The sequence below is a fragment of the Tupaia chinensis genome, unplaced genomic scaffold (assembly GCF_000334495.1).
Source record: "Tupaia chinensis unplaced genomic scaffold, TupChi_1.0 Scaffold148350_1, whole genome shotgun sequence".
NCBI classification, from domain to species: Eukaryota; Metazoa; Chordata; class Mammalia; order Scandentia; family Tupaiidae; genus Tupaia; species Tupaia belangeri.
In genome coordinates, this window is record NW_006208201.1 from 1,643,991 (window position 1) to 1,657,012 (window position 13,022).

General features: G+C 35.1%; 1 protein-coding gene across 1 annotated transcript in view; it reads left to right on the forward strand.

Moving 5' to 3' along the window:
* The window catches only part of LOC102476367 (neurofibromin), a 160,206-nt gene that overhangs the window by 93,524 nt on the left and 53,660 nt on the right, over positions 1–13,022 (forward strand). The window contains exons 15-17 of the mRNA XM_014584974.1: positions 2,677–2,811; positions 7,511–7,624; positions 12,239–12,318. Coding sequence (XP_014440460.1) covers positions 2,677–2,811; positions 7,511–7,624; positions 12,239–12,318 — 329 coding nt within the window. The remainder of the gene's footprint in view (positions 1–2,676; positions 2,812–7,510; positions 7,625–12,238; positions 12,319–13,022) is intronic.

Below are 13,022 nucleotides of genomic sequence, written 5' to 3' on the forward strand. Positions count from 1 at the left end.
AAAAAAAAAAAAAAAAAAAAAAAAATTGAAATGTTTGTCTCAGTACTAATCATTTACTATTTTAAAATTAAGCTCTTCTGCTTTTGTCATAGCCAAGCCTACAAATAGATTAATGTACTTTCACAAGTGTGTATAATTTCTGAATATTTCTCATCTTAAGTGGATTCTGGTTCACTAAATGTTTTTTAGACACCTGTAATTCAGTATGTGATCCTAAGCTTACAGGTGGTTGGGCCCTTAATAGATAACTAAAGTCTTGGGTTCATGAATTTCTTTCCAGGCGTGACTCCCTCTTTTCTTTGGCCAGAGCACATGTACCAGCTTGGATTCCTACTGTTACCTGCAATATGGAAGATCAATAAATATATAAATAAATTATTTTTTCCCTTACATTTCTAAGTAAGAAATGTATTTCTTTTTGGCAAGTTGTTTCTGACTTTATATAACCCACTAATAGCTCATTAAATGAAAAGGTATTTGAGTTAAGTTTGTTGAAATTTCCAAAGTCTTAACATTTCTTACTTAACCTTTGTACCAGCCCTGCTGGTACAGCAGTTAGCATGCAGATTGCTGAGATTAAGAGACGACATAATTAAATGAATGCTTACTTCTTTGGAAATGATTACAAAGTAAGAGAGAATTCTTATATCTGCTTATGGTTCTCTGGCCTTATGTTCCTATGCAGTAACTGTATCAGGGAAGAGCAGTTTGATAGTTACACTTACTTACATTGTAATAAGTAAATTTGTTTGGTGGAAGTTTCACCTTCATCTGAGGGAAAATGTCTCAACCTAGGATGAAAAAAGAAGTTTAACAGGAGCAAAATCTGAAAACAGAATTTATTAAATACATTTGGTGAAAAGTTTGCCTTGGGATTTATACATGAAAAGGCAAATAATATTTGTAAGTTTTGCTTTTTCTGTTCTGTAGTGACATTCTTGAGCAAAAATATGTACTTTAACTATAATTATTCTCCTCTGATGTCCACAAATCTTTATTGTTCCTGAGCATAACAAATACATATGCCACATTTAAGTATTGAAAGTAGCTGCTGTGCATTGTAGATGTGCATCTCTATGTTTTGACTTTGAAATTTCTTTTTTTTTTTTTCTTTGGAGAGGTTTTTGCTATAGGGCACATGCGTTCGCCAGAAAGACAGAGACAGAGAGACAGAAAGCAAGAAATCACCCCCGAAGGGGATGGCCATGCTGCAATCCCTTCTCCATTCTCTCGGTATCTTGTGCACGCTCACACAACGCGCCTGGTGTGAGTTTAAGCCGCCAGATTTGGGACTTGAACTGCGGTCGACTACATGGGAGTTCAGCAACAAAGCCATCACACCATCTGTTGGTCCTTCTATGTTTTGACTTTGAAAGGCAATCTGTTTACTTTAAGATCTACTGTGACTGCTGGGACCAGCAGTCGGCGTAATGGCTGTTGCTGGACTCCCATATAGTTGACTGCTGTTTGAGTCCCGGACCTGGTGGCTTTAAACTCACGCTGGGTGCATGTGCATGCATGTCCAAGATCCCAAGAGGAGAATTTAGGTAAAGGGATTGTAGCGTGGCCATCCCCCCGGGGGTGATTTTTTGCTTTCTGTCTCTCTGTCTCTCTGTCTCTCTTTCTGTCTGGAGAGCGCACACACCTATACAAAAACCTCTCAAAAAAAAAAAAAAAAAAAGATCTGCTGTGACTGCATAATCTGTTATCTGTTAGTTTGTCGGGAAAGTCATGAGGCGTTTCTATGTTTTTCTGTGCAAAAATGTGTCATGACTTTCCTGACAACCCAAAACATATTTGCATAGATGCTCACATTAAGGACATTTATATCCAAACCAGATGTTTTTGTGACCTCTTATGGGAAAAATAAAGGAAGTATTTTGTAAAAATAGAAAGGAAAGTGATCATTCAGAATATAATTTTTGGATTTTGGTCGAATAAGATCCATAATTTTCATTCACAATAGAATCTGTAATTGAAACACATTTCAAAGATTTACGCTTTCTCAGAGTTCTTTCTGATTTATGCATGTGCTTCAGGCAAAATGCATGTATTCTGTAACTTGAGAGTTGGCATGCTATCAAAGGAAAAAGTAAAATTCATAATTAAACTATTAAAGTAACACAGAAATCTATCTAGCATATTTCAGTACTTCCAGAAACACTTTTCTCTGAAATTTCCTTGAAATTAGTGATGTTTCTTACTTTAGTATATTGTAGTTGATAGTGGTTTTTCATTTCTTTTGGTACATAAAATAATGATGCATCTTACAATTAATTTATAATGTGAACGCTTTGTGTGTATGTGGGTGATAAGAGTAGGTTAACTAAGTTGCCCAATGTGTGTATTTGCAAGACAAATATTTTTTCCTTATGTTTTTATATTTTGGAAAATAGTTTTTCATAACTTGATAATAAATATTAACATTTTAACAGATTTTTATTAAATTTTATTAGATTGATTATATAAGAATAAATGTTTCAAAACCAGTTGCCATTGCTTCTTAAGCTTAATAATGTTTAATGCTTACTAGTAAACATTTCTACTGATCCCACACATTTGGTTTTTATAAACTATATTTGTTTATCTTTTTAAAACAGATTTAAAAAGTTGGATAGCTATTCTACTGAACCTGATGTTTGATTCTTACAAAGTGATGCCATTTTTTTTTTTTAGAGTCTTACATTTAAAGAAAAAGTAACAAGCCTTAAATTTAAAGAAAAACCTACAGACTTGGAGACAAGAAGCTATAAGTATCTTCTCTTGTCCATGGTGAAACTAATTCATGCAGATCCAAAGCTTTTGCTTTGTGTAAGTATTTTTTTCTTAAATGCCTTGACATTTTTATACTAACTTTATTTGCTTTTATTAAAATGCCTTTGGGACCAGCAGGTGGCATGGAGGTTTTAAGGCAGCTGGATCACATATGGCTGGCTGACTGCGTAGTTTGAGTCCCAGATCAAGTGACTTGGAAATCACGGTGGGCACATTTGCGTGTGTACCCAAAATCCTGGGAAGAGATTAGAGGAGAAGGGATTGCAGTGTATTTGTCCACTCTGGGGTGGGTGATTCTTCACTTTTTCTCTTTCTGTCTCTGGTGAGCGTATATGCCCTCTAGCAAACTTTAAAAAAAAAAAAAAAAAAAGAAGGCTTTGAAGGTAGTTGTTAGTTAAAGAAGACTTACTAATCCTTTCTAATCATTCCTGAAACCCAAGACATCCCTAAAAAAACTTATAGAGAATACTGATACAATTAGATCAGTTCTTATTTTTTCTTGAGATTTTTGCTATAGGGTGCATGTGTTCGCCAAAGAGAGAGAGAGCGAACGAGAAACATGCCCCAGGGGGTTGGCCACTCTGCACTCCTTCTCCGCTAGCCTTCTCGCAGGGTTTTGGGCATGCACTCACATACACCTCGCGCGAGTTTTTAGACCGTCAGGTCTGGTCCTCGAACTGCAGGCGACTGCATAGAGTCCAGCAACATAACCATTATGCCATCTGCTGGTCCCTAGGTAAGATCCTTAACCTTTCTTCTTAATTTCTCTTATCATTAGATTACCATACTTTGGTAAGATTTTCTGTCCTCACCCTGTTATGTATACATCACTAGGTTATATATATGTATCACTCCAGCATAATCCCGGGATGAGGGTAGAGGTCATGAAGCAATAATAAATCACAGTATTTTCTACATCGAGACCATTTTTCTTTTCTTTTTTTTTATATTTTTTTATTTCTTTTTTTTTATACATTCAGTTATCTTTTTTAGCTTACAAAGTAAATATTTCACTATGTGGACATTTCTCCCTAGTTCAGTTGGTTAAACTATAAAATATCTTCAACAGATAATACCACATTTCTTTGTCCCATTAATGCTTTACCTCCCTATTTTTTTTCTAAATGTCCTTTCTCAGGCCCTACTCTTCCACACACATGATATCTGGTATTTACACCCATTTACTGTGTTTGTATATCCTTTAGTCAATCAGTTTCAGTCATAGAGTGCGGACATTTGGTATATATTAAGAGACCATTTTTCTTTATAAATCACATTTACTATTGTCAAATAACTTAGCTTTTCCCTCCTCCATCTTCCTATCATCAGCTTTCTATTTTCAGTGACTGCCTACAAATACTGTTTTGGAAGGAGAAGGAGGGGGAAAATGGGTGCAGCTAGTTCTAGTTATAGTCAGGACCCTGTTCTTACCACAGTCTAGGCCAGCTGAGGCTAGGGGTGGATCATGATGTGATGACCTTGAAAAAAGGAAAGAGTATTTAGGAACTGATGTAAATGAGTGGTAATTACATGAAGTGATTAAAAGCATAGACCCTGAAAACATACCTCTTACTATACGATGTGGGTGACTTCGTTTTTTCCATCTGAACTATTACGATATAATAATAGTTCCTGTCTCAGACAGATTGTAACAAAGCTTGAAATACTGGGTTCTCAGAAAAGTCATGATGCATTTTTGCATAGAAAACCAGAAAAATGCATCATGATGTTTCTGACGACCCAACAGTACATGTAGGGGCCAGCAGGTGGCATGGCCTTTAAGGACTGGACTCCCATATGGCTGACTGTGGTTTGCATCCTGGACCTGGAGGCTTCCTTTCTCAATTCACTTCTCTTTCTCTCTCTTTGGTGAGCGCACGTGCCCTATAGCAAATTAAAAATAATAAAATCAGGTAAATAATTATTCAAAAAGTAGTATGTGAAGTACTTTTAGGAACAATACCTGGCACATAATAACCACTAAATAAATGGTAGCTATTGTTGCTATTAATGATATAGTCAACATCATATTAGTATAATTAATCTCTGAAAATGTAACAGTCTAAATTTTGTAGTTCATGCGATAACATGTTTACTTTGTTGAGTTTTCCCAGTCTCTGGAGAAGCAGCATCAAACGGTTTCTTACTGTTTTGTGTAGTAACAGGTTTTTTTTTTAAGTGTTAAGGCACTTTCAACTTTGATGGTATATTTTTTACATTAATATAGGGTTCAATAACTAGCTATCCATGGTTTCAAGAGTTCTGTGAACCACCTGAACTTTTAAAAATGTGTATATATGAGTAATTTTTCTGGAGAGAATAGACACAGAGAAAAAATTTCCAAAAGGATCAGTTATCCAAAAGATTACCTATTTTGAACTCATTGAAAAACCCGTCCAAATTCGGAAGTCTAATAGAATGAGTAGATCTTTGGCATGGAAAAGTTAATAGTTTGTCAATGAGACTTTTATTTGAAGTAATGAAATGTCGCCTTTCTCCTCATTTCTTTGTTATATAGCACAAGTTACTTGTGGTATTATTTCATCACGCATGTCACATAATGTTAACATCACTCTGCTTACATGACTGATTCACGGTCAAAGAGTGTATCAAAGTCATTGGCATCTCATTAAATATGCAAGCAGTTTTCAGAAAGTTCACGCAAAATGCATATTATGAGAAAATTGTTCATGAATTTCTGAATTTTTGGCACCAAATAAACTCGTCCTTTAATTCTGTTTTTTCCGTGAATTTTCTGACATCACTCCTGTTTGAAGAACGAGAGTTTAAGCAAAACTTCCTATTTTTCAAGGATCCTTTAAAATGGGAATTATTTTCTTTGCTGCCATCTAGTGGAGAGATAATTTATCTGAAAGTTATTGCAGCTTAGGTTCCACATAGCAATTTCAGTTGGTTATTTCATATTTTATGTGTGAAAATTCTAAGTAAGAGGAATATAGAAATAATTATTACATGATTTCAGTCATGGTGTTTTAAAGTGATATGGTTTTATTGTCTTCCATCTCTACCATTTCTCTCCTAATCCATATTACTCTCAATTCTTCAAGCCTTCTGATTGCTCAGTTTGTATATTTTTTTATATTCTCCCAATCATTTCTCTCCACTGAATTTATAGTGACCTTTTTAAAGAGCAACTCTCCTCATGCCCCCTTCCCAGCTTAAAACCTTTTAGTTGACGTTGCTCTTGAAATAAAGACCAAACTCCAAATAGACATACAGGTTATTCAAAATCGTTCTCCCACCTACCACTTCTACATACAGGATGACATTTTTGTCTTCGTCTTCTCTACTCTAGCCATGATAGCCTTTCTTTCGGTTCCTCTTACCATATCTCCTCAGACCTGCTCTTGCACTTGGTTATCCTCTGCCTGCTTTGCTTCCCCTCTCCTCTTCATGCTGTAGTTTCTGTTAGTTCTCAGCTATTATTACTGCCCTAAGGAAGCTTTTTTGACTCGGCCACATTTTCCTGTCATAGGATCTCATAGAAGCATGTACTTTTCGCTCATAGCTCATTTCCAGTTTCATACTTGAGGATTATTTTATTGATGTTTGTCTTCCCTATGAGGAGGAGAAAAAGACCTATAGAACAGAAAACGTATCTTCTTTTTTTATTCTTGCGTCTTGTGTTCAGTGAATGTTATTGAGTTGTAAACAGATGAATATACATGTCAGAAAATAGGCCAGCAGCTGTTAATTACAGATGTACTTGGGTGAGGGCTTACATTAGTCAGTATGACAGAGATTATATTAGCAAAATAAATATGGACACAGTTGCAGTGGCCTTCTTTAAATGAACCATATATTCTTAAAGTGTAAATGGATGTTTCTAAGTTATGAGAAGCAGTTTACTCTAAATAGGCAGGCATCCTGGGCTGGCTCTATGGTCTGGTAGTTATGGCAGCTGGATCCCTTGTGACCAACTGCATGGTTCAAATCCTGACCCTTGCAGCTTGAAAAACAGGCCAGGCATGTGTGTGTGCAAACGCACCCAATATCCTGATGGTGGGAAAATGGGGGAGAAGGGGTTGTGGTGTGACTATGCCCCATTGGGGGGTGCTTTCTCTGTCAAGTAATAGTAACAATAAAAAAGGTAGACATTCACATTTATGTACGCTATTTAATTTTCTTTGCTTAGTACACAATGAAAAGAACTGAAGTAGGGTATCTGAGATGTAGATTTAATCCCTCGTGACAGTCCTCTTCCAACATGTGTATTCTTTGCTTCTGACCACCATCTTCCATAAGCTCAAGACCAGTACGTTCCAAACCAGAGGTATATTTTTTAGCCAGTATAGTGTTGTTGAAAAAAATATTATCTTAACCCTCATATTATTGGTATAATTTCTTAACTGAAAAGCTAATTCCTGATTTTTATCTTAATTCAGATTTTCCCTGGACATTATTCACGCTAATGTACAAGTGTAGATGTGAATGAAGAGGATCCTTAACAAGTCTCGATTTAAAGAAATTATTATTGTTGAGATATAATTCACATACCATAAAATTTACCATTTTAAAGTGTACCACTTGGTGGTTCCTAATAGATTCACGAGGCTCTGCAACCAGTACTATGATCTAATTCTAGAATATTTTCATCATTCCTGAAAGAAACTTAGTATCATTAGCAGTTGCTCTACATTTTCTCCTTCCTCTAATCCCTGTCAATGTTTTTTTTTTTTAATTGCAACTTTTTTTTTTTTTTTTTAAATTGTAGAATCCAAGAAAACAAGGGCCTGAGACCCAAGGAAGTACAGCAGAGTTAATTACAGGCCTTGTACAACTGGTCCCTCAGTCACATATGCCAGAAATTGCCCAGGAAGCCATGGAGGTAAGGGGAAACGAACTGTGGGCTCTTAGGAACGACTGTAACTCTGTACTTGCTTGCCGCTCTTTTGGGGTATGATTTCTGTGTGTGATAGATACATATCATTTATGGAAATGGTGTACTTACTATTGGTATAATTTCTTAACTGAAAAGCTAATTCCTGATTTTTATCTTAATTCAGATTTTCCCTGGACATTATTCACGCTAATGTACAAGTGTAGATGTGAATGAGAGGATCCTTAACAAGTCTCGATTTAAAGAAATTATTATTGTTGAGATATAATTCACATACCATAAAATTTACCATTTTAAAGTGTACCACTTGGTGGTTCCTAATAGATTCACGAGGCTCTGCAACCAGTACTATGATCTAATTCTAGAATATTTTCATCATTCCTGAAAGAAACTTAGTATCATTAGCAGTTGCTCTACATTTTCTCCTTCCTCTAATCCCTGTCAATGTTTTTTTTTTTTAATTGCAACTTTTTTTTTTTTTTTTTTAATTGTAGAATCCAAGAAAACAAGGGCCTGAGACCCAAGGAAGTACAGCAGAGTTAATTACAGGCCTTGTACAACTGGTCCCTCAGTCACATATGCCAGAAATTGCCCAGGAAGCCATGGAGGTAAGGGGAAACGAACTGTGGGCTCTTAGGAACGACTGTAACTCTGTACTTGCTTGCCGCTCTTTTGGGGTATGATTTCTGTGTGTGATAGATACATATCATTTATGGAAATGGTGTACTTACGTGTAGACATTGTTTTATGAAACTCCATGGAGAGATTGACTTGCTTTACATCACTTGAAGCAACAACATTGTGCAAATTCTTACGCTTAATAAAAAAGTTCAAAATTTTCTAATTGCCATTGACTTTTTTGAACTTTCAAATATGTATTGATTTTTAAATTGAGACATAATTCATATACCATAAAGTTCACCACTTTAAAGTACACATTTCAGTAGCTTTTAATATAGTTACATGGCTGTGCAGTCATCACCAACATCAAATTCCAGAACGCTTTGCACCCCAAAAAGAAACTCCATTACTCTCTATTCTCCCATTCCCTTTTCCCCTGGTATCCACTCACCTATTTTCTGTCCCTATGGATTCACTTATTTTAGCTATTTCACATATTATGCAATATGTGATCTTTTGTATCTGGTTAGTTAGCCTAATGTTTTCAAAGTTCATCCATGTTGGGGCATGAATCAGTGCTTTTTTTTATTGTCAAGTATTGCATTGTATGGATAAAAGTTTTGTTATTTACAGTATTATTCACTTGTTGATTATATTTTTGCTGTTATGAATAACTATAGTGTACACTTATGTTAAGTTTTTATATGGACATATCACTTAGGTGTAAACTTAGGAGTAGGATTACTGGGCCATGTGGTAACTGTGTTGAACTTTTGAGGAACTGCCAAACTGTTTACCAAAGTGACTACTTTATTTAGCATTATTCCCCCTAGGAGTGGGTAAGGGTTCTAGTACCTGCATCATTGTCAACACTCGTTCTTGTCTGTCCTTTTAATTATAGCTGTCCGAGTGGGCATGACTGCAGCTGGTTTCTTAAACGTTATTTTCATATTGATTACTTGGTAAATAAGATTTTAATTTAAATCAGTTTTATTGAAATATAATTTACATATGATAAAGTCATATTTGATTTAGAATGTTTGTAATCATCATAGAAAGTTCCCTTGTCCCTTTGCAGTTCATGTCCCCAACCCCATCCAGATAACCACTGCTCTGATTTCTGTCACTCTGGATGATTTTGTCAGTAGAAGTTTATATGAAAAGAATCCCAGAGAACGTATTTTTATTTGCCTTACTTTGACTTAGCAGGTTCTCGAGATTCATTCATGTGTTGCATGTGTTAATTTCTTTTTTGTTGTTGGTAGGTATTCCTTTGATTGTTGCACCAGTTTATTGATTTGGTAATTGACCCATAGGTGAATATAGATGTTACTGCTGGAAGTTGTCTGTAATCGTTTGCTGTCTCTCTCTCCCTACATTACTCACCACCCTTCTTACTGCTTGCCTGCCCTTTACCTCCCTTGCATTACAGATTAGTTTGCATTTTATATAAGCGGAATCACAAACTACATACTTTTTGTCTTATTTTCTTTACCTCAGCATAGTTGTGACATCTATGTTGTTGTGTGTGTCAGCAGTTCATTCCTTTTTAAAAGTTCATTTTCTCCCCAGTTTTTCCTCTAGGGCATGTGTACTTGATAGAGACAGAGAATGAGAGAGAAAGTGAGAAATCACCCCCTGGCCATGCCACAATTCCCTCTCCTCCTCTTGGGACCTCGGGCATGCATGCAAAAGCTCATCCTTTTTTATACTGTATAGTGTTTCATTGTGTGAACATAGCACAGTTTGTTTATCCATTTACGTATTGCTGGATATTTGTGTTATTTCCAGATTTTAGGTTTTTTTTGGGGGGATTAGGGGAGCTAATACAAATAAAGTATCTAGGAACATAGATGTAAAAATCTATGTGTGAACAATATGCTTTCATTTCTCTTGAATAAATACTCAAGAGTGCAAATAATCTTACTGTATTGTCTTCACAAGAGATAGAAATTGAACCTAAGGACATTGGAAGATAAACAGTGCAGGGTAGAAGTGTATGTCATACAAACACTGGCCCAAAAACACTAGCGCTGGCAAAATACATAGATACAGACTTGAAAACAAGATGGGTTACTGGAGATGAAGAAGGATGTCATCTTTTTATGAAGGGATCCCATCCATCTAGAAAAGAAAACTCAAGCCTTATATGAACCTCACAAAGCTTCAGAATATTTAAAGCAAAAATATATAAAGCTTCAAAGTGTATTAAACATATACAAAGTAAAAAGAGCTATATACCAATCCAGTTACAGTATTTGAGCATACATTTCTCAGAATCTGATGGAACCAATAAAAAAGGTTAAGAATGGGAGATTTGAGCAACGTGATTATCGAATTTGACCTTTTGACATACATAGAGTGCTACACTCAGGTATACATGGGATTGTCTTTTCAAGTGTACCTGGAACATTCACTGTATCCTAAACATGAAACAAGACTCAATAAGTTCCAAAGGATTGAATCATTCAGTATGTTTTTGCAACCATAGTGGACTTATGCTAGAAATCAGTCAAAAAAATTTTTTAAATTTCTTTTTGTCCTTCTTTCATGAGAGGGAGGGGGCAGTGGGAGGCATCCCCAACCAGGTCCAGTGACACTACAGTCTCTACATCCCACCTCCCAACCTTTGAACCAGCTGAGATCTAGAAGTAACTATGGGAGTATTTGAAATAAAAAAGTATAGATCTGATTGTTAACTGTTTTATAATGTTTGGAGTTACCAGGTGGTCCAAGGTTAGAGATTTACATATCTTTTCATAATGTGAGACAGTTTTTCAGTGAGCTATTTTCAGTTCATGTGTTTGATTTGATTTTATTTTTTTAAAGAGAATTCAGTTCTCATCATTTGTTCCGTGTTTCATTGGAGTTTTAACAAAAGGCTTTAAACAGGGTGTAAAGAGGAACCAGCAGGTGTCTTGGTGGTTAAGGCACTGGACTTGCACATGGCGGGCTGCAGTTTGAGTCCCAAACCTGGTGACTTGAAAATCATGCCAGGTCTGTGTGCATGCTCAAAATCCCAAGAGCAGAATGGAGGAGAAAGGATTGTGGCATAGTCATCCCCCCTGGGGGATGATTTCTCACTTTCCCTCCCACTGTCTCATTCTCCGGTCCATGCCTTATGGCAAAAACCTGAAGTGGTGTAAAGAATCACCAAATATATTGACCAAGAACTGAAATAAATGTGCAGAGCTTAATAGCATTTGTTGGGCCATGTGTGTAGCTGTGAGTTGTGGTGGTAGTAAATATTGTGGAACTGGAGTTAAGGTAGGGTTTATTTGAAGAGTCTTTTTTTAAAAAAAAAAAAAACTCTATGCTTTTGATGGTTTAAGTCTATGTGATAATGGTGTATTTATATGTTATACATTTAAAATGATTTAATTTCTGTTTATGTTCTGTGAGCAAATTTCCAGGTTCAGTTCTGTAGTCAGTTGAAATACCTGAAGATAAATTAGCTGCTTTGAAATGCAAAGTGTGTTTTGTTTTCTTTTCTCTCATATTTGAAAAGTAATTTATTTTTTTCTGTTATAAAAGAAATTGTGGCAAGCCAGAAAATTTCCACATTTCTTTTTGTTGTGTATTCATTTTGCTATCTGTTAATTTTGGAGAGCCCTCTTTATTTGGGGATTGATTTTTTTGTTCCATAGAGTTCTCTAATATTTGTTAAAATCGTATTTTTAAACCAGATTTTACATGCACATATTGTTCTGAATTCATCAGTTATCTCACTTTATATATGTACATGCTGTTGAGAGTAGCTGGTAGGAATAAAGTGATTTCCTTCTGTATATATTGTACCCTACAGGTTTGTGTTTTCCCAAGTTTTTCTCTTTTGCTTTTTACTGTACATTGAGACCATAATTAATTAAATAGCTCTACTTGTTAGCACTTGTAAAATAAGTAATTCAGTATTACTATTTACCGAGAATGTTTTGAATGAGTCTTTTTCTTTCTTTCTCTTTCTCTTTTTTAAAACTTTAGGCTCTGCTGGTTCTTCATCAGTTAGATAGCATTGACTTGTGGAATCCTGATGCTCCTGTAGAAACATTTTGGGAGATCAGGTATATGTACTTTTGTTTTTTTAAATTCACTTTATATTTTTTATTTTGTATTCTATAGTAGTTCATTGTAAAACTTTATTCACTTGTATCTCTAGAGAGTATATGATTTTGTATTTTACTTGAAATTATTAGAATTTTTTGTTTTAACTATAAAAAATAATATTATAGCAACTTATTATAGAAAGTCCAATTGTAAAAAATAGTGTCAAACTGTCTCACCCAGTCATAAATATTGTTGTTTGGTATATTATAGTCCATATTTCTATGTAGTTACAACTGTGTTTTTAATAGATTTTTATAATTACAAATCTAGAATGTTAAAAATTTATAACATCAATGGGGTTGTTTTTTAAACTAATCTGGCCTGCATTTTTCATAATATGATTGCTTTTGCTGAGTGAATGCTTAGAAGGCAAAAATATAGTTTTATAGTCTTTTTCCCCTGTTGTATAAATTATTGTCTTTTAATGAGCATAAAGGCATCATGAGGAAAATAGAGATCACAAGTTTCCCATTGATCTATCATAGAAGTAGGTATGCTAAGTCACGTAGCAGCTGAGTTAAATCCTAAACTCTAGTGCTCTCTGGCGATAATACAATGGGAACTATATATTCATTAAAAATTTCTTGGTTACCACACTGAAAAGTAAAAAGGAACAGTTAACATTGATTTTGATAATATATTTTATTTAATCCTGAGTGTG